A 20,700-nucleotide genomic window follows, 5' to 3' on the forward strand; every position below is an offset into this window, starting at 1 on the left:
AGGTCTCACTGTCTACTGAACTGATAGCCTCCCTTCTACTGAAGCAGTACGGACTTGGTAGGTGGCATTTCATGAGTTCTGATATCAGTTTAGAAGATCTAAAACTACATTATATTGACTAGAGGCAGTTCAGTCGGTGTTCACATATATTCTAGCAGATGAAGTGTAAACACCCAGTTCTCAGCCAACTTGTCAGCCCTGGTGATAGAGAATGCAACTTGCAAAAGAAGGTGTTTGCAGCAAGCGTTGGATGCAGCGGGAATAGTGCCTAGTGCAATGCAAAACAGAACAGAATCCTGACAGCAGGTGAACAAAGTGCTATGCTTCCGTCATGTCACTGGGAAAGAAGCACTTTTGCCTTAAAACTATCTTAAGATAGGAAAGAATTGCACTTTTCTTCATCCAATACTCTTTATAAAAAGCAAAATATTGTGATGTCTCAATTTTTTAGAAATAAAAGACTTTAAATTTAAGGTATGCAGTATTTCTAAGTACTGTTATTCTTCAGATGCATCTTTGCCTTGGCTGCAAAATATTCAATGCTGCATGTTTCATATGTTCACAAATGCAGGAGCTAAACTGGAAAATTTGGATATATAGGGGTTTTTTTCTTTAATCCTTTAAAAATTCCTAAATCTGATAATAAGGTGATAATATATAAGCCAACAAGAGAATTCACATACTGTTTTAAAATCCAGGTAACTTTAAAATAATACAGGTGTATTTTCAAAGATTAGAAGAAATGTCTTATTTTACCTTCAACATGTTTCTGACTAATAGAGATCCCAGGATATTCTGAAATTATTCCTTTTGATTTGGAGCTGGATTTATTTAAAAAAAAAAATTAAATAAAGGGATAATTAACTACTGTGTTAAACTTATGGCATACTTCTAGTTTGAACTTGCCTTCCTTCAAGTATAACTGCTGGATCCTGTTATACCTTTTTACCTTTTTCACTAAGAATGAAAAGTACTGTAACTTTCCTCAGTCAAGTGTTCCTGCATTTCGTCAAGTTGCCTTGTCCTTGAAACTTTCATTATGAAGCATATTCCAAAATGCTTATCACTTTGGTAGCCATTTAACCAATAGACTTGACACACAGATACCAGAATTAGGCATGATGTTGCAGAAGTGATCACACTGTTGCAAAATAGCTTCAGGATTTATGCTTAAGATTTCCTATTTATATGTGCTTCTGACTTCTAGTTCATACGGGAAGCTTAAATTATCTAATTGTCAACCAAAGCTGCAGAAAGACAACCAAGTATTTCCTGAACAGTTACTTCTATGTATTGCTTATGTCTGTTCTGTGCGGTTTGCATCCTCTGGTTCTAGATATGGCTCTTCTTGTTCTGCTTCCTCTCTTGTTTGGTGACAGTTCCAACAGTTTGGGAGTGCTTAGGAGTTTAGGCTTTCCTGCACTGCAAAGATGGCCTGCAGCTGCTTTGTCTGCACGGAAACTTGGATTTCTTTTCATAAACGGTGCTTATTTCAGCCTCCTGTTTAAAAGCTGCATTTCAGTCTCCTATCTGAATATCACATTTCACAGAATTTGATTGAAAACATAGCTTTTGTTTTGATCTGAATTGCAAATTTATCTTGTCTTCATGCTGCAAATACCAAACTAGTTTCAAACTAGCAAATACAAACATCATCTGATATGCATTTGCAGAATCTAGTAATGTGGAAAGCCCAGGCAAATGCTGATGTCTGTAATATTCATGTGCCTGTGCCTTTTATCTTGAAAGGTGAGAAGGTGCATGTGTTCAGTTTATTCCTCAGAGGCAAAAGTATTCCTTTTCTCCCTTAAGAGATAGGGACCACTTAATTTAGCTGTGTCAGCAATGAACTCTTCCCTTTTGCCTTTTCCACCTAAAAGTTGTATGCAGTGTTTTAAAGGACTTAAAGTATAGAAGATATCCAGTGAAAAGAAATAAATTCACTTGACATTTGATGATCATAATTCCTTTTTTTAATCTTTGAACTGTATTGGCTAGTACAGTTTGATTTCCTGTGTTCTTTTCTGAAGAAATGTTGAAATACTTGTCATAAGATCTCTGCAGTAGAAACACATACTCAGTTTGCACTATCCTTTTATACCACACTAATATTTCTGAATTGTTTCCTTGTGGTGACCATTGATCTTCTTCAGATAGTATTTTAATATCTTGTTGAAGTAAGATTTTGACACTAATACCCATACATGCTTTTTTCTCAGATTGTTAACTAGTGGGACAAAGCTCTTGCAACTCTGGACCTCATCGCATCCACATCATGCATCAGGGATGGCCAGTAAGAAAGGAAATATGGAAAGAATAGTATTGCAGGTTATACATAATTCTGACTTGACCTGATTGTTATGTTTGAATATTGTCACTTGTAACTCTTATATGAGTGGTAATAGATAAATTAATGTTTTGGGGAGAGTGTAAATATTGCAAAGTCATATCTGAAAGCCAGTACAGAATCGTGATTACTAAACATTAAGGGTAAAGAACGGAAAGCTGCTGTAAGTGTATACAAGTTAGTTATTGAATCACTATCTTGAAGTAAGAGAAACTGGAGATGCCTTGGTAGTACATGCTATCAGTACTGGGAGAGAACATCTTTGAAAAGCAATCTGTAGAAATGTATGCTGAGATGGGAGTTGTCTAGACCCAACAATAGCAATGCCAGTTTCTTTACAGAACATAAGCACCTCTCTTTCTAAATTCAGAGTCCAAATTCCTCTCCAAAGAGAAGGCATCTTGTTAGGCATGGCTTAACAGTCCCAAGACATGGTCGGAGTTGGTGGTTGGGTTGAAACCATTGGTGCAGATTTCAGTAGTTCTGTGATTATTCTCCACTCTAAGCATTCTCACTTCACTTCTGAGGAGTACTCCAACTACTGGATTGTGCAACAACAGAGTTCTCATACACTTAAGGACCACAGTTATGTAGAAGAATTGAGATGGAAAAAATTCAGGAAAAAGTATCTGAAAACTTTTATGCATGTAGACCTAAAGAGTTCAGATGCCTAAACATCCAAGGTTGCTGAAAGGGGGAGCTTTCTGTACTGTTCTTAAGGACTTGCATAATTTTATTCTTTTTTTTTTTTTTTTTAGATTGACTTCCCATCCCATGCTTTTGATATTGAATATAAAATCCCTCAAGCTGCAGAGACTACTGTGCATCATTCTATAGAAACATTAGAAAAACCATTGAGAGAACGTCTCCTTGCCATTCTCTCCAAGGATAACACTATTGGGTATGTTCATCTCTTTCTGGCTATGGTCTAATTGCATGTGACAATTTGTGGCTATGGTATGCAATGCTTATTTATTCTTAAATTTCTTTAATATGATTCTAGTATATTTTGAAGACCTGTGGAGACTTAGACAAGAGATTGAATTAAACTTGCAAAATAATAGTGCTGACTTAATGAATTTACTTGTGCCATAATGGCCCGTGTTGTAATATTCTCCTGTTACAAGATCGCTACCCTTTTGGCTGCCTGTTATATATGCCTATTCCTGCTTGGCAGTTCTTCAGTTTCAGGGAGCAGTGGCAGTTTTAGCAGTGTTTAGTGGCTTTTCTGTCAGGCTTTTAGAAGCTTTTCTGGCAGGCTTTCCCATTCATCTGCACCAAACTAAAATTAACATTTTGGTTTATTTCAGATTATACTAAAACTTATTTTTGTCCTGCCCAAATTATAACTTTAAACAACTGTTTTCATAATGCTTGAGACTTTATTTATTTCTCATTTTGACTTTTGTGGAGGAAATAGCCATTTTAATTTCACTCCATGTTGTGTGTTAAGTCATCTGTATGTATACAATGACCAGTAGCATTAGGGTTATTCAGGTGATGGTCTGTAACGGATGTTATAAACTGAAATGCTTTTGTCTGCAGGCTATCAAAAGAAGATAAAGAATTTTTGTGGGAGAAGAGACATTATTGTCATAATCATACTAATAGCCTACCAAAAATACTGGTTAGTGCCCCTCACTGGGACTGGGCAAGTCTTCCAGAGATATATTCGTTACTTGAGCAGTGGCCTCCTTTATCACCCTTAGCTGCACTGGAACTACTTGATTCAAAGTAAGAAAAACAACATAAGTTCTCTGTGTGTTGTGCATTAAATGACTTCTCTTCAGTAGAAGATTCTGAATGCCATTCTTGTGGAAAATATTACTGAATGAAAAACAAAACAAAGAAAACCCTGCATGAACAGAATAAAATTAATGTGGATTTGCCGTGATTTTCTAGGTTTGCTGATCAGGAAGTACGAAACACAGCTGTGAATTGGATAGAGACATTAAGTGATGATGAGTTAACAGATTTCCTCCCTCAATTTGTGCAGGTAAGACTTTCTGCCAATGCTGAAGTTTGAATTTATTTTTTTTTTGCTCTTGAAAGCCTGAAGGAATTGCTGATTACTAGTAGCAGAAGTGCAATTGCGTGCCTCTCTAATTAATAACCTTAATGCATAGTATGGAAAACAATTTGAGTAAAGAATCGCTCTGTGACTGTCTTGTGGATTTGCAGTGATTCTGTCTGTGCGTTAGTCATAACATCTCAGTCTTCATCTAGAATTAAATCCAAACCCAATTTATTTCATTTTCTTTGTATTTAGGCATTGAAGTATGAAACCTACCTTGACAGTGCTCTTGTCAAATTTCTTTTGGCTCGGGCACTGGGAAGCATTCGAATAGCGCATTATCTATATTGGTAAGATGTTCTTTGTTCCATTGTTCACATAATGTGTTTACTCTAAGATTAATATTTCCAGAAAAAAATATTCTTTCTTAATATCATGGCTCATAACAATGAATGTTATGAATGGAGAGTATACAAAATGTAGATCCTGTTTTTTATGAAAAAGCAGACGGTGCCTCATGAGGCACAAACTTCTTGCCTTTTATATCCTTTATGTCAGTAACTTAAGATATATATAGTACTGATTCATTAAAATATTTTAATGTCTTAGTGTTGCATTGTTTGCAGCATTTTCCTTAGGAAAATTTAACTTAAATCCTTTATTTCAGGCTTCTTAAGGATACACTGTATGATACAAAGTTTGGCGTAAGGTATGAGCAAATCCTTGGAGCTTTTCTTTCAGTCTGTGGAAAAAGGCTGAGGGAAGAGCTGGAGAAGCAGACCAGACTAGTGCAGCTTCTTGGAATGGTAGCAGAAAGAGTAAAGCAAACAAGTGGATCTGCTCGTCAGGTGTGTACATATTTTTCATATTCTTTAGGAAGAAGACTGAGTATACCCTCAAAACAATCCACTCAATTTCTTTTCTAGTTTAAGTTCAATAATGCATTATGTATAATATATAGGAAGATCTATTCATCTATTGCACTGCATTTTATCAAGTTAATGGCTTAATGAAGTTGATGTTTTTGTCAGATTTGTTGTCATCCTAAACATAAGAATGTGTGAGGCGACAGGGTAAGAAAATAGGATGGTTTCAGTGTACAATAAACTGGAATTGGATTTAAACCTCTTACTACTGAAGAATGATCCCATTTTGCAAAAGAAGGGGATATCTATTTATATGCGAATATGAACTTTCAGTTTGATAGAGTGGGATGCTGTCATCTGACTCAGTCAAAAAAAAACAACTTGTGTGATATTAGTGTTGTACTGCTAGGCTTATGTATTTTTAATAGCTAAAACAGCAATTATCATTTCTAGTATTCCTTTGACACCAAGGAGTTAAAATGTTGGCTTCAGAATGACTTTCCAGAAGTTTTCTGTAGATGCTCTAGTTAGGAAAATGTCAGCTGGTTTTTTTGTAATAATTTTTTTTTTTGTCTGCAGGCTGCCTTGCAAAATGGTATGGAACGTGTGCAGTTATTTTTCTTGAAGAACAAATGCCGTTTGCCTCTTGATCCCAGTCTTGTGGCAAAAGAGTTAAATATTAAGGTAGTGCTCATTCAGACTTTCAAAACATTTTTGTAAAAATGACATATAGGCAAAGCTTTTACAAACAGAAAAAAATAATCAGTTGAGGTGCTTGAAAGCTGTTTATGCTGGGGGGGGGGTTTAATTAAAAATTCTGATTGAACGAGGCAGTGAAATTGGCAAAGATAAAATGTATACAAATGCTTGTGTAAAACCAATGAAGGTTCTTGTATTACAAAAATAGATAGCTGTAATAACTTACTATTTCTTCAGACACTGTGTCTTTTGAGACCAACAATCCTGGTAATAGTAAAGCAGAGGATTATTCAAAGTGTGTGGAAAAAGTCCTGTTTGCAGTAGTAATTAAAAGAGAAAATTGACCAAGGCTGTGAAGTTCAAACAACGAGTAGTTGCTGTGAAATGGGTGAAACTACCTGTTACTGGTTGTGTCCAAGACATACTGAATCCAGGGAGGCAGAGTATAGCTTTATTGTATTGTGAAGGTCCAGTAAGTAATAATGTAGGAGAAGCAGGTAAATTATTTTTCCAGAACTCTGCAAGGTTTCACAATATCTGCTCAGAAACAGTCTTGATTTATATCATCCTGCATGACTGAGAACCGAAAGGTCTGTGAACATTGGATTTAATCCTGTGTGGAAAAAACGTTTGTCTTGCTTTCCTTCTCTACTGTAACTATGAAATCATGAGTATATACTTGAAAGCAGATAAATGAAAATACTGTGAAATGTGCAAATACCAGTTTTTTTATAATATCATCTAGCTTTCAAAAAAAGATGCTGATAAAATATTTAACTGTTTTATTCACTCTTCTATTCAAAATGTATAAAAAAAATCACTGTGTAGCAGTATTGGCTTTTGTACAAGAAGTCAACAAATAACAGCCAAAGGGCTCTTTATTCAAAGGAAGCACGTATTTGCCACAATCGCAATGTTAAAAGTCTGAATAGACACATTGTGCATTAAACCTGCTAGTTGTCAGAATGTCTTGTTTTCTGGGCTATCAGGAATAGTCCTTTTTGAGTATTAACACTCAATCTACTTGTAGGCATGTTCTTTCTTCAGCTCCAATGCAGTACCACTGAAAGTTGCACTGATAAATGCAGACCCTCTGGGAGAAGAGATTAATGTGATGTTTAAGGTAGGCCTTACATGTGTGTTGGAGAAAAAAAGTTGAATGATAATCACTATTTCTTTGGTATCAATTTAGTTTTAGTCTAGACCAACAAGCTTATTTATTTTGTGAGTTTGTTCCTGTGTATCTAGAAACTGAGATATGAGCAGGTTGTAAAATGTGAAAGGAAGTCTACTGGATGTCAAAGCTCAAATGTAGCCTGTTTGTCTTGTTAAGTGCGTAGCTATGAGGAATAAAGTAGCATAGTGTATCACTTCTTACAAATGTAAAGCGACTAAAGTCTGTGAAGCTTAGTTTTGCTGAAAGCATATTATGCTTTTAGCTAACTTTTATTTTTCTATTTAAGGTTGGAGAAGATCTGAGACAAGATATGTTGGCTTTACAAATGATTAAGATTATGGATAAGATCTGGCTGCAGGAGGGACTGGATCTACGGATGGTTATCTTCAAGTGTCTCTCAACTGGAAAAGACCGAGGTGCAAAACCAGATGCTGCCTATAATCTTTGCTCCCCCACTTCAGTTTCTTGTCACACTGATAGCGAAGAATTTCTGTGCAGAGGCAGGCCCAAGAAACAGTAGAAAGCCTTCCATGCAAGGAACTTCAGTACTAGAGAGTATAGCAAGATAAATTGTTCTGAATTTCCTGATGGCTGAATTGCATTTAAATGTGTTTCTGCTCTTGAGTCCTGAGATTCTTAGGTGTTCTGTTGTCAATGAACAGTGGTGCAAACAAGTAAATATAATGATAAAAGCTAAGGTTTCTCTTGATACCCTTACTGCAACACAAGAAAACAATGGTCCAATAGCAATCCCAATTCCAAAAGTTCAGTTACAGTGAAAGAATGTACTCAAGTCAAAAATGAAATTCTAAAGTATTTGGAATCTGCTGCAGTTGAGTCAGGGAGTATCATTCATGGACTGAAACGTGCAAAAAGAAGAAAAATTCAAAGCGCACACACTGTCCCCAAAACTAGTGTCATATGCTGGTAAAAGTTCCTTGGCAATATATGGCTGCCTTTTAGGTTTGAAAATAAGTCACAGAACTTAAATTTGAGTGTGGATACTACCCTGCACCTTGAACGTGCTTTTTGCTAGTTTTCTTGAATTCTCTAGAGCTAGCCCATAGGAACTACAAGATCCTTAAGAGGATAAACAATAACTTAAGTATTTCTTCAGTCAGATGCTAGAACAGCATGATGAAAACTCTTAAATACATGGAAACATTGGAAATTTAGTTTGGCAAAACTAAGCAAAAACTTCTATTTATGTAGGACTTGCTCTTTAGAGAAACAGATGGCTTTTCCTCCTATTTTGAAAGATGACATGATTGCACAGCATGTTACATTTTTTTTGTTGCTGTTAATTTTAGTATTCCTAAAGTACTCGAAGGATTGAAGTAGAGAAGAAAAATGGATGTAAATTACAGATTTGCCTTTAGTAGTTCTTGCCGAGATAGAAGTAAAATTCTGTTAATCAAATAAATGTTTTCCTTTTATGATTTAGCTATACAAATATTTTTAGTAAATGGTATCTCCAAAATAAGGCCACATGTGAAGCCCACTGCTTTATTTCTGGAGCAACAGTCTGGTCTGTTTCAACACCTGACAGCAGAAAGTTACTGGATTACTTAAGTGCCAGTGTATGAGAAATGTCAGCATCAAAATATTTTGCAGTTATTGCGTATAGACCAATACTGGTTTATGTAGTAGAAAGTAATTATTCAAAGTATAATTTATATGTGCATTCTAGCAACCATAATTCTAGTAAAGTAAGCCTAACTTGGATTGCTACATGCATTTCATGGTATGCTTTGTAATATAGTCTGTGGAAATGTTTAGTAGACTAATAGCACTATTTTTATACCTAACTGGGTTTTGAAAGAAGCTAGTCTAAGATTATAAAAGCCATCGTTGTCAAGAAAGTGTCTATTGAATAATGAAAATGCGGTGTAACTTAAGGAGATGGTTAAATACACTTTGTTATATTTTCCATAAAGGCATGGTAGAGCTTGTTCCTGCTTCAGATACACTTAGGAAAATTCAAGTGGAATATGGAGTGACAGGTTCTTTTAAAGACAAGCCTCTGGCAGAATGGTTGCGAAAGTATAATCCTACAGAGGAGGAATATGAAAAGGTAACTTTTTGTCAGTGGTGGTCTTTTTTGAAGATATTTTAAAAGGGATAAATACAGTCTTATCTTATGAAGGAATGAAATTCTTATTCCAGATCTTCCACGGAAATTTTTTGTTTATATCTTTATGAAACTTAATTTTTTCATATAGTTGAAAAAGAGTGAATGAAAATCCCTTATATAACTAAAAAGGAGCCAGATGAATTCTCATTATTCACATAAGGAGTTTTTATTGGATATAGAAAAAGCATACTTCAAATTTAAGATAGGAAGGCATGGTGGCTTCTATGTAATTTAGGAGCAGTGGCCTATTCTCATACAAGCGCGTGGGATTCAAAAAAATAAAATCTTTTATTTTGGCTACAATGCTTTTACAACACATTGGAAAAATAAGTCTTGTATCTTTTTCTTTTCTCTGGTAACATTTGTTTCTTTTTGTGATTTGTCTTCAACTCCTCTTTTCTCTTTCATTTATTTAAAAAACAAAACAACAGTTTTTGATGGAAACCGTGGTATCTAAAGGTATTTGCAAAGCTATCTGAAGAACACTATTTTGGAAAAAAGCAAATTTTAGGGCCTGTCTAGCCTGGCTTGGATTTTGCACTGTTGAATGCATGAATGCTGTTTTCCCACTGATATTGATCTCAATTAACTTTTTTTTTCTCTCCGTCCCAGGCTTCAGAAAACTTCATTTACTCTTGTGCAGGATGCTGTGTAGCTACTTATGTACTGGGAATTTGTGACCGCCACAATGATAACATAATGCTCCGAAACACAGGGCATATGTTTCACATTGACTTTGGAAAATTTTTGGGTCATGCGCAAATGTTTGGTAGCTTTAAAAGGTATTCTCTGTAGCTAAGCAATGTAGAGAATGAAGTGATTTTTAGTATATTTTCATAAGCATTATAATTCTAAGCACTAACTCTTAATTGCTATTATCTGCTGTTCTCACTATGAAGCCAGTATCTTCCAGTTTAACCACAGAGTTTCCAGAATACATCAAACTTACCTGTATAGAATTAATTTTGAAAAGGCTCCAGCTTCCAATTTACATATTCTGATCTCTGGAACCGTTTTAAGTCAACGCACATAGGCATAGCTTTCAAATAAAATTACTGTTCTCTCTACTGGTGGATTGAAATAAGGAATTTGGTCTCCTAAACATCATTTAATTTCAGTGCTTCCAAACTGCATTCATTCCTTAAGAACTTTGTGCTGTGCAGACTTGGCAAATCTCAATGGGAAATTCTTTACAATAATTATAAAAGCCAAGTATTTTGGTACAGGAAAAGATTAATATAACTTCTTACTGATATTTGGGAGCCTTACATCTAACACAAATCTTGGTGTCATTTCCAGGAATATTGGATAAAACTGTAGTGTAGTTTCACCTCTTTTAGCTATATTCATGCAATTATATATTGCATGCTTGTTAGGTAAACTTTATCAATGAATGAGAAATTGAGTGCCAGAACCTTTATGTCATCTGAATATCTGAGTGTGAAACAAATGAGAACAGGCTCTGGCTCATAAAAATAGTGAATATCAATGTTATAGAAAAGAGTGAAGGGCAAGTTTGTATTACTACCCCTCTGTGTAGGGGAAGATAATCTATATCCAGCATAGAGGATTTATGTTTTAGTCGGGTGATAATACAGTCATTAAATTTGTTTTAACGTGTAATGAGTTCCAGAAATGAGCGATGGAAGGCATTAGATGGTAACCTGGCCTCCAAGTGATACTCCGGGAGATCTGCTGTAGGTCCAGTACCATGGGGATGTGTTGGGAATCTGAGATAGCACTAAGCAGCTGAACCCAGCCCAAAAAAGTAAAATGGCATTAATTTAATATCGTTACTTCAAGGTGGAGATGGAGGGGAGGAGGAAGCACATGACAAAGTGAATAGACCTTATAATTAACTCACGAATTCTGTGCTCTTTGAACAGGGATCGAGCTCCTTTTGTGCTAACATCGGATATGGCTTATGTCATTAATGGTGGTGAAAAACCCACTATTCGCTTTCAGTTGTTCGTGGATCTCTGTTGTCAAGCTTACAATTTGATAAGGAAGCATGCAAGCCTCTTCCTTAACCTACTTTCATTGGTAATCATTTTATTAATTTCAATTTAGATAGATCTGTCATGGTGGGTTGTATTAAATGCTATGCTTTTTATGCTGCAGAAACTCTTAATGCGTGCTTTCAAAAGCCAGAAACATCAGATGTACTTTTTAGGAAGGCTGTATTTTGGAATTTTTAAAGTTTTTTTACTATCTCACTGTTTCCTGAAAACTTAAAACTAAGATGATACCATAAATTACACTGGAAAGTGTTTTTAACTGCTTCTAATTCAGCAGAAATGGTGAATAACTGCTGATTATAAGCAATCGTTGGCTATTGCTGTTAGCATTTAGCAATTTACTGCAGCTTCAAATTAATTTGAGGGCCTAAGAGTTTTAATCATTCAATGTAAAATCATACTGGTTTTATTGCATTAAAACTCTAAATTTTAATTTCTTGCAGATGCTTTCTTCTGGGTTACCAGAACTAAGTGGGGTTCAGGACTTGAAGTATGTCCAGGATGCTCTCCAGCCCCAAACAACAGATGCAGAAGCTACCATTTTCTTTACAAGGTACTGGATAAGTGAAAACTGAAATATCTCCCAGCATCATCCTCTCAATGGGAGCTTTCTGCTATGAAAAAACGTACTAAGGATGTTCACAAACGTTATCTGTAGAAGTTGAATAGTTACACTGTACAATCATAAAATATCAGTTAACCAGTGAATGACATAAATAAGATCAGTTTCATATAAGATTAATGCTTGTGCTAAAATACTTTGCTGCCTTTAAGAGTAACCTTGTGCTAAAAACTGGTTTGGAATACTGAGAGCAGACAATTCTCTTTGGCTGTTTTGAGACTTGCATTTTGAATACATCCTAAATTGCTTAAGAGCAGTGTATATGGTGGGAACCTTGTAATGCATTGTAAAGAAGTTTTGTCTTTCAAGAAATGCTTTTGCACGCTGAGGAGGGAGGGATGGTGCTCCAGTGGAGCAAGCGGGGGTGTGCATATACTGTAACTGAGTTGTTGCTATGTGTTACAAAATGTTGTCATTGTACTTCATTTAAATATATGGGGGGAAATGGCAGTAGTATGCATGCAATTTAGTATCATAGAATGGTTTGGGTTGGAAGGGGCCTTTAAAGGTTATCTAGTCCAGCCTCTCTGCTATGGGTAGGGACATCTTCGACTAGATCTTGTTGCTCAAAGCCCCATCCAACCTGACCTTGAATGTTTCCAGGGATGGGGCATCTACCAGCTCTCTGAGCAACCTGTTCCAGTGTTTCATCACCCTCATCATAAAACACTTATTCCTTATATCTAGTCTGAATCTGTCCTCTTTCAGTTTAAAACCATTACCCTTTTGTCCTATAAATAGAGGCTGTACAAAAAAGTCTGTCCCTGTCTTTCTTATAAACCCTCTCTAAGTATTGAAAGGCTGCTATAAGGTCTCCCTGGAACCTTTTCTTCTGCAGGCTGAGCAGCTCCAGCTCTCAGCCTGTCCTCCTAGGTGTTTTTTGACATTATTTTTTTTTCTTTTCTAGGTTGATTGAATCCAGTTTGGGAAGTGTGGCCACAAAGTTTAATTTCTTCATTCATAATTTGGCTCAGCTGCGTTTCTCAGGTCTACCTTCTAATGATGAACCCATCCTCTCATTTTCTGCTAAAACATATTCTCTTAAACAAGATGGCCGAATCAAACAAGTGTCTGTGTTTACATACCAGAAGAGATATAACCCAGATAAATACTATGTAAGTGTGTGGAATCTGTTTCCATGCAGTGAAGATACTGTGCACTTTCTTCCAACAAGATACATTCTCCTTCTTGCCATAAGTTCAGTACTTAATCACAGAGAATTAGTCCAGGGGAAACTTGCCTTGTTTAGGTTTAAGTAGCTAGCTTCGAAGTAGACAAGTAGTTTCCCTTTATTGACAGAGATTTAGTAAATACAGCTATAGATACTTACTTGTCCAGTTAGGCACTAATGTCACATTTAAGATGAGCTGAAGAGTTCTCTGAAGTCTGACTGCATTGGCTATAATGGGAGCCTAGAAACCTACACCACTGTTGACACCCAAGACAGAGCCCCACTGTGGATGACTTGAAAGTAAAAACAAAACCCATAATTGAAATCTAGATCTTACTGGGAATGGGCCAGCTTTCTTGCTTCCCAGGGGATAACAGAGTTGTACTGGCTCTGGCTGGGATGGAGTTATCTTTCTTCATAGTGGCCCACACGGTGCTGTGTTTTGGATGTTTAACTAAAATTCTGTTGATAACATGTGGTTGGTTTAGCTGTTTCTGAACAGTGCTTGTGCAGTGTCAAGGCTTTCTCTTTTTCTTCCACTTTGCCCCTGCCTTCCCTTGCAGTGAGTAGGCTGTAGGTGGGCAAGGAGTTGGGAAGGGACACAGCAGGGACGACTGACCCAAACTGGCCAAAGAAATACTCCATAGAATATAATGTCATGCTCGACAACAAAAACTGGGGGTAGAAGAAGAAAGCGGGCGATGGGGGGGTGTTATCTTCCAAGGTGGCTGTTGCTTGCAGGCTGGCTGGGCACAGGTCTGCTTGTGGGACGTGGTGAGAGATTGTCTTTGCGTCACCTCCTCTCCCAAGGACTGCCTTTATCTCAGCCCACGGGTCTTCTTGCTTTTGCTCTTCTCTCCCTTGTCCCGTTGGTGAGGGGGTGCGAGTGAGCAAGCAGCTGTGTGGGTGCTTAGCTGCTGCCCAAGGTACACCAGCCACAGGAGTGCTGGAGTACAGATTGGTATTTTTAGCATCCAATAATATTGTTGAAAATTAAGACACTTCTTGAAAAGGATCTAGAAGGGAACAGAAAGGACAGAAGTAGCGTTGGTGGAGACAATTTTAAAAAATGGGGATTTGAGTCATGTTTATGGGCTTATGTAGCTGCCTTCTGTAAAGTGGCTCCTTCCTAAATAGGAGTCATTAAGTCAAACACTCTGGTTTTGTTCTGACCTTCCATTAAAGTTGTATTTGCTCCTCCTAAGTAAAAGTATCATTTCCTGTATTAATGCACCTACACTCCTAGCCAGTCTCACTAGAGGCAGCAAGCATTACAATGTGCCCTCAGGATTTTGATAGACCTGGGTTACACTTTAAGACTTGTATTATTATTGTATTTGTATTCCTATGCAAATGTGCAACCATCTTTTTTCTTTTTCGTTTTTTTTTTACTTCTCTACTGCTGTTTATTGGCCTAGAATAGTCAGCTCAAGTTACGTCTTCCTCAAGTTGTTTAAAAAGTGAGCTATATTGATATATGCACATCTGTTTCCAAATTGTATTTACTGTAAATGTCTTAATCTGGTAAGACACCAGGTAGGGAAGGTAGAACAAAGCTGAATAACACTAGAAGTGAGGAAGAGCTTTGTGCTGAATCACTGGATTATATATGTATTTTAGCACTCCTGGTCTAAGCCAAAACAGCCTCTTCCAGGAAACTGTTAAGATATCTCCTTCTGTCTAGATTTTTAAACCTCTTCCCAGTTGCACGTTTTTTAACTATACCTTTAACCCATCTGCCCATAAAATGGCTCCAGTTAATTGAAATTTCTGTGCAGTTTCTCAACCTTCATTTCCCTTTCACAGTAATGTGAATAACTGCATCCTGGAACTGGAATTTCTAAAAATTCCTCTTGTATAATGCGTATAATGCAGTACACTTGCACCTGCCCACCAAATTATCACTTTAAAAGTGGAATCATTTAGAATCTTGAGAGAATTAGATTGAAAAAAATTAGGCGTTAGTTTCCTCCATAGTCCACACCTGAAAAGTTTTGTGGTAGTTCTGGCCCCACAGATACATGCCTAGATCTAGTCCTGCACTGATGTAAAATTTTGTACACTTGCTATATGGTGTGAACTTACAATGAGGCTTAAAAGGGAGAACACAGACACCTTGGCCTTAACTACCTTTATCCCCCTGTTGGATGTGGATCTATGTTATGGGAAGATCATGTGATGCTACTTTGCATTATAGTAGGGCTGTTTAAAATTCTAACTCTACTATAAAATGCAAACCCTTTTAGTGGGATATGTATGCAGGAGAAGGACTACCATAGTAGAAACAGTTAATTGTTAAGCAAATTATATTGTCAGTTCTATAATATTGTTACTACTTTTATCTTTGTCTTCTTGTGTTTTGGACAGATTTATGTAGTCAGAGTTTTAAGAGAAGGGCAAGTTGAGCCAACATTTGTCTTCCGAACATTTGATGAGTTCCAGGAGCTCCACAACAAACTTGGCATTCTCTTTCCTCTTTGGAAGTTACCAGGGTATGTTCCTAACTCACTCATCACTATTATAACAGAAGCAACAAAACTGCTCCCAGCTGGGTGGAGGAAGAAATAGCTTGAAATGGAGACAGAAACAGCCGAGGGGCAAGCTAGACCTCAAAGTTGGCAATTAAGGGAGAAAACTGTTGTCCCTTAACTTTTAAGGAGGAGAGCCACAGGAGCAACTCAGTGTCTTTAGTCTGTGTGTTGTATCACTTGTAACAATTACCTATAAATGTTTCCTTGCCTTTCTATAACGTTGTTGCTTATCAGCATGCTGTTTCTGCTCACAATTGCCATGAAAAAAAACAAACGTGTATCAGCACTTCAGGATGGAAATGACAGTGAAATCTAACTGTACTTACTTCAGAGAAATTAACTGAAAACTCTATCTTGTTCTTCCCTTACAGCTTTCCTAATAAGATGGTTCTGGGAAGAACACACATAAAAGATGTAGCAGCTAAAAGAAAAGTGGAGCTCAACAGCTACATACAGAGTCTGATGAACAGTTCTTCAGAAGTGGCAGAAGTGAGTTCAAATAACTTAAGCAAATCCAATGCAACCTTTCAGACTTTGGTGCTTGTTAACACTTAACTAATATGTAACATTTCTTCCAAATTTAGTGTGATCTTGTTTATACTTTTTTCCATCCATTACTTCGTGATGAAAAAGTGGAAGGAATAGACGGAATAGCCAGACCTACAGGTAGGTAATGTTTTTTGGGGGATGTTTATAAAACGGATAACTACAGTATGACACCTTTACAATGTGATTTTTTTTAAAAAAAAGTCTTTTTTTTTTTTAAATTAACTGTAGTTTTCCCTCACTGAAAGCTTTGCATCACTGTCTTTACAAATGTGCCTGCATACAGTTTCAAGGAAATAAAAACATACCAGAAATTGCAACAATATATGTGATCGTTTGGGCTTGCTTATGGCTTGATTAAATTATTCAAGTTTTTACTCTAAACCTCTGAGTTGGTTCTTAAAAGAGAATGCAAAATTCTTCAAAACCTATGGCCTTGCCCCCTTATTAGGGAACTAGAAATAAAATCAGAAACTGAACTTGGTCTAAGGCTTGTATTTTTTTCCTCATATATAATAAGGTGGTGTAGTACTGATGAAAATGTACAAATATTGCAGAGGAAATGATTATATATTTTTTTCAGATGCAAGTCCATCAAGTCCTACCTCAGGCAAAGTGGGAGGAGAAGTGAAGCTATCCATATCATATAGAAATAGCACTCTATTTATCATGGTGATGCATATTAAAGACCTGGTAAGCAGAGCTCACTGACAAAAACTCTTTCCACTTTGTCAATTGTCTTCTTGACTTAGTTCCATCATTCCTGCATCAAGCTCTTCCTCCAAATCTTCCAGCTGCCAAATTAATTAACTTCTGCTTTTGGTTAGCTTGATTACAAAGTCTAGATACTTGAAAATAATTATTCAACTAGGTGTGCATTAGCTTGTTTTCTAACTTGTCGTGGTTTTGGATTGTAGGTTACAGAAGATGGTGCAGATCCAAATCCCTATGTGAAAACATACTTACTTCCAGACACGCACAAAACATCCAAACGGAAAACCAAAATCTCCCGGAAGACAAGAAATCCAACTTTCAATGAAATGGCAAGTTAAAATTTATGTAGTAACTCCCTATGGTTTACTATTGTCTCTTATTCTAAGCAGTAATTAAAATATTGTCTAAAAAATCTGTGAAGATATATAGATGGAAAAGAAACTTGTTTGTGAGGAACATTGTGTCCTGTTTTTTAAAAAAAACAAACAAACAAAAAAAAAACAAAAAAAAAACCACAAAAAACAAAACCACCAAAGCAACTGGGTAGGTAAACATACTATTACAAGTAAGCAGAAATTTCTCAGACTGACTCTGAGGAGTGATGAGAAGGAAAGGAATCTTAATCTTAAAACTAAAGATCCCCCTGCCCTGGATTCACTGATTCATAATGTGGAGAAGAATGAATTCAGAAGTCTTGGCAGGTTATCAGTGCTTCCATCTAAAAACACCGGTCCTTTTAAATGCCTATCATTGGGAGCACAAAATAAAATATGGATGTACCTCAGCTCATCCTCTGAGAAACAGATAAACTGAATGGCCATAATGTGCAGTTAAGACATCTGTCAGAGGCTAGGCAGGCAGAAGAAAGGGCAATCTGTGCAACTTCATTTGGTTAACCAAAAAATTCTTGACTTCTTACCTTCTAGCTTGTGTACAGTGGATATAGCATGGAGACTCTGAAACAGAGAGAACTTCAGTTAAGTGTGCTCAGTGCAGAATCGTTACGTGAGAACTTTTTCTTGGGTGGAATTACGCTCTCACTAAAGGACTTCAACTTGAGCAAGGAGACTGTTAACTGGTATCGACTAACTGCTGTACCCTATTTGTGAACTCCTTTCTACACCTGAGTAAGACCAGAACAATTGCATTCACTTGTGCTTTGTGCATCTTCCTACTTGAAGATAATTTGTACATCTTAAAATAAGAGACTCTGCATTTCAACAGATATGTTGGACCAATGTTCATGTAGCCTAATTTGGAGGATTTCTAGAAAACCTGGTTTATGCTTATGCGATGTTATCAAAGCATCATTGTAAATGTTTGAGTTGTGGGTAAAGGAAGGGGTTTTTAAACCATCTGTGAAAGCGAGATAAACAGTTTGACCATGCTGGTTGGTTAAACCATAACTTAATCATTAGGCCCGTGGATATAGTGAATTTCTGCTTTTAATTTTTCTTACCTGTGTTGTGTCATCCATGGCATGATGCTGGACAACATCAAAGAAATGACATATTTTAGGATTACATTCCCACTACTAACTAGACACCACAGAAGCAGCGACGGGTAAAATTTTGGTGACTTCACACACACCTGTAGAAATGAAGGTTGAAGGGCTGGAAAAATTCCTTAGCGTTGCATTTAATCCCAGATTCATGCTTCTCTAAGACTTACTGGAGTGAGTGCCAATAATGGAAGTTGTAAATAATGGTGCCTTATAATTCAAATGCTTCTCTTTTACCTCATTTCTGGTATTTAAATATGTATACATGTGAACTTTCAGCTCTTTAAAAAGGGGAAGCATTCTCATATTTTGATACCTTGCAGGTCCTACTGGAAGTCTCTTCCTTGACATGTTATTTACAAATAATATCACTTTCACCGATCTTCACAGTTAGTGCAACTTACAAAAATTTTTTTTCTATCCCGTCTTCTACCCATGATCTCCAAAAACTGAATGAAAGCTGGCTGAATGTGGTGCCGTAGGAAATGTGCCCAGCTCCTCAGTGTTTTGAAATGTCTTAATCCAAAGAGGCATTTGCACCTGTACCTCCAGGTAAAGGATGGCCTCTAGTTAAAAAGCACAACTGCTGGATGAATTGCAGGCCAGAAATGAGTTGCATTAATGGCTTTGAGAGAGGAACTTGGTCACTTTTTTTTTAACAGTTTACAGCAACACTATTTCTCACTCACAGTAAGAATTAATTCCACTAAAAATACTTAATTCCAAGGAACATTAGATTTGAACTATATTGTGACAGTGGAGAACAAATGTCACTTACTGTCTTCTGTTAATACCACTGGTTACTTAAATAACACGTGTTTCTGCACTTCTTATTTATCTTCCTCTGTTTTTAGGATGATCGTGTTCTTTCTAAACAAAGCTGTAGAATAAAGCTACATGCTTCTCTTGAGTACTAAATCTTGAAGCAAGACAAGACTATCACCACTGACCAGGAGCAAAATTTTAAAGTAAAATATGCAACTATGAATCAAGACACAATACAGGGAAAGCCTTCTGTATACCCAACGCTAAAAACCTATTTCATAATCCAGTTTTCCTTCCCCTGCTACTGACCAATCTCCCTTCAATACAGAAGAGAGAAGTAAACTTGAATCTCTTGGTGCCTAAAATATTCACGGTCCAATTTCGTAGGAATTATTACAATTAAAAAGCTAAGAATATCTTGAATGTTAGAAACTGGGTTGATATTAATGGGCGTTAACACATCCCAGTTTTATTAGGCATCTTTTGCATATTTTTCATTTAGTATATAGCCTGTAAATAATAAACTATATAACTAACTAGATATATTTCCTGCTCACTTGATGCTTTTGAGACTTACTCCATTCCATCATTAGAATCACAAGTCACTTAAACACAGGAAAGTAGACTACTGTTTTTGTGAAACGTTCCATTGTGAAATAAAATGAAAGCAATATGTACTGCCTTTTTTGCAGTTTGCTATTAAAGCACAGTGTCTTACAGCACAAAATACTAATAAACTAAAATCATTTAAAAAATGATTTGCAGTTTTAACAGTTGTCTGGACTCTGAAAAAAATGTATAGTACTGTATTATTGTTAGCACTTGTCCTGACTTCTGATTTAATCTTCTTCATAGCTTAACTCATTTTGTGCCTTTCCCTTCCTCTTCAAAATAGTCACTGGCTGAAGCTTTTTATGGTCATGGATTTTATTTTGTCTACGGGATCTGGCCTTAGCCTCTCCTCACGTGTAGAGGAACAGCACCAAGCTTGCACCTCTTTGCACTAGTCTCAATTAAGAAAAAGTGATTGTTGCAATAAGACTTCAATGTACTACGTTAAAAAAAAAAAAAAGAAAAAAGATGGATGTGGAAGAGGAAAATATTCACTTAGGGCAGAATTTACCAGTACACTAAGTAGCTTGAAAACCTAGTTTTAACAGCTTTTTGTATCTTGTTTAATGAAAAGAAAAAAAAAATCTTTTATGCAGCCAGGAATATAATTGTCTATACAGACGTTGTTTTGGTATTTCAGAGTAAGAGCTTGCGCTAAGACCTCTTCCTTTTCTCTATTAACCTAGAACTTTGCACTGAAATTTTTATTACTGCCTTTTTACGATCTTACAGCTACCTGTCTCTGGAAGCATGTTGCGATCTTTGATAAAAAGTTCTTTTCTCTATTTTTACAACTCGGGCTGTGTTAGAGCTTCCCCTTCACCTGCCTTAAAGTGCTGGCTTCTCCTCGGCCTGGCACCGCCGCCGTCCCTCCCACACTGTGACCGGGTAGTGCTACAGGTGATGAAATTCAGCGAGAGTGATGAGTTTGTCTATATATCTGTAAGAACCAAATACTTTAATTAAACGAGCTCGTTAATAAA

The 20,700-nt window shown here is 36.6% G+C and overlaps 1 protein-coding gene across 6 annotated transcripts in view; it reads left to right on the forward strand.

Annotated features, from left to right (window-relative positions):
- Positions 1 to 20,286, forward strand: part of PIK3C2A (phosphatidylinositol-4-phosphate 3-kinase catalytic subunit type 2 alpha) — a 53,263-nt gene extending 32,977 nt beyond the window's left edge. For all 6 annotated transcript variants that reach the window (XM_074585827.1, XM_074585826.1, XM_074585823.1 and 3 more), the window contains 20 exons: positions 2,220 to 2,328; positions 3,106 to 3,248; positions 3,893 to 4,081; positions 4,250 to 4,343; positions 4,617 to 4,711; positions 5,029 to 5,209; positions 5,807 to 5,911; positions 6,957 to 7,049; positions 7,390 to 7,519; positions 9,041 to 9,177; positions 9,850 to 10,019; positions 11,124 to 11,280; positions 11,699 to 11,808; positions 12,785 to 12,992; positions 15,416 to 15,540; positions 15,951 to 16,068; positions 16,164 to 16,245; positions 16,709 to 16,818; positions 17,043 to 17,168; positions 17,766 to 20,286. In XM_074585827.1, the coding sequence (XP_074441928.1) occupies positions 2,220 to 2,328; positions 3,106 to 3,248; positions 3,893 to 4,081; positions 4,250 to 4,343; positions 4,617 to 4,711; positions 5,029 to 5,209; positions 5,807 to 5,911; positions 6,957 to 7,049; positions 7,390 to 7,519; positions 9,041 to 9,177; positions 9,850 to 10,019; positions 11,124 to 11,280; positions 11,699 to 11,808; positions 12,785 to 12,992; positions 15,416 to 15,540; positions 15,951 to 16,068; positions 16,164 to 16,245; positions 16,709 to 16,818; positions 17,043 to 17,168; positions 17,766 to 17,948 (2,665 nt within the window). In that variant the 3' untranslated portion in view covers positions 17,949 to 20,286. The remainder of the gene's footprint in view (positions 1 to 2,219; positions 2,329 to 3,105; positions 3,249 to 3,892; positions 4,082 to 4,249; positions 4,344 to 4,616; positions 4,712 to 5,028; positions 5,210 to 5,806; positions 5,912 to 6,956; positions 7,050 to 7,389; positions 7,520 to 9,040; positions 9,178 to 9,849; positions 10,020 to 11,123; positions 11,281 to 11,698; positions 11,809 to 12,784; positions 12,993 to 15,415; positions 15,541 to 15,950; positions 16,069 to 16,163; positions 16,246 to 16,708; positions 16,819 to 17,042; positions 17,169 to 17,765) is intronic.
- Positions 20,287 to 20,700: the final 414 nt, after the last annotated feature.

This window comes from Larus michahellis, chromosome 4, assembly GCF_964199755.1.
Source record: "Larus michahellis chromosome 4, bLarMic1.1, whole genome shotgun sequence".
NCBI classification, from domain to species: Eukaryota; Metazoa; Chordata; class Aves; order Charadriiformes; family Laridae; genus Larus; species Larus michahellis.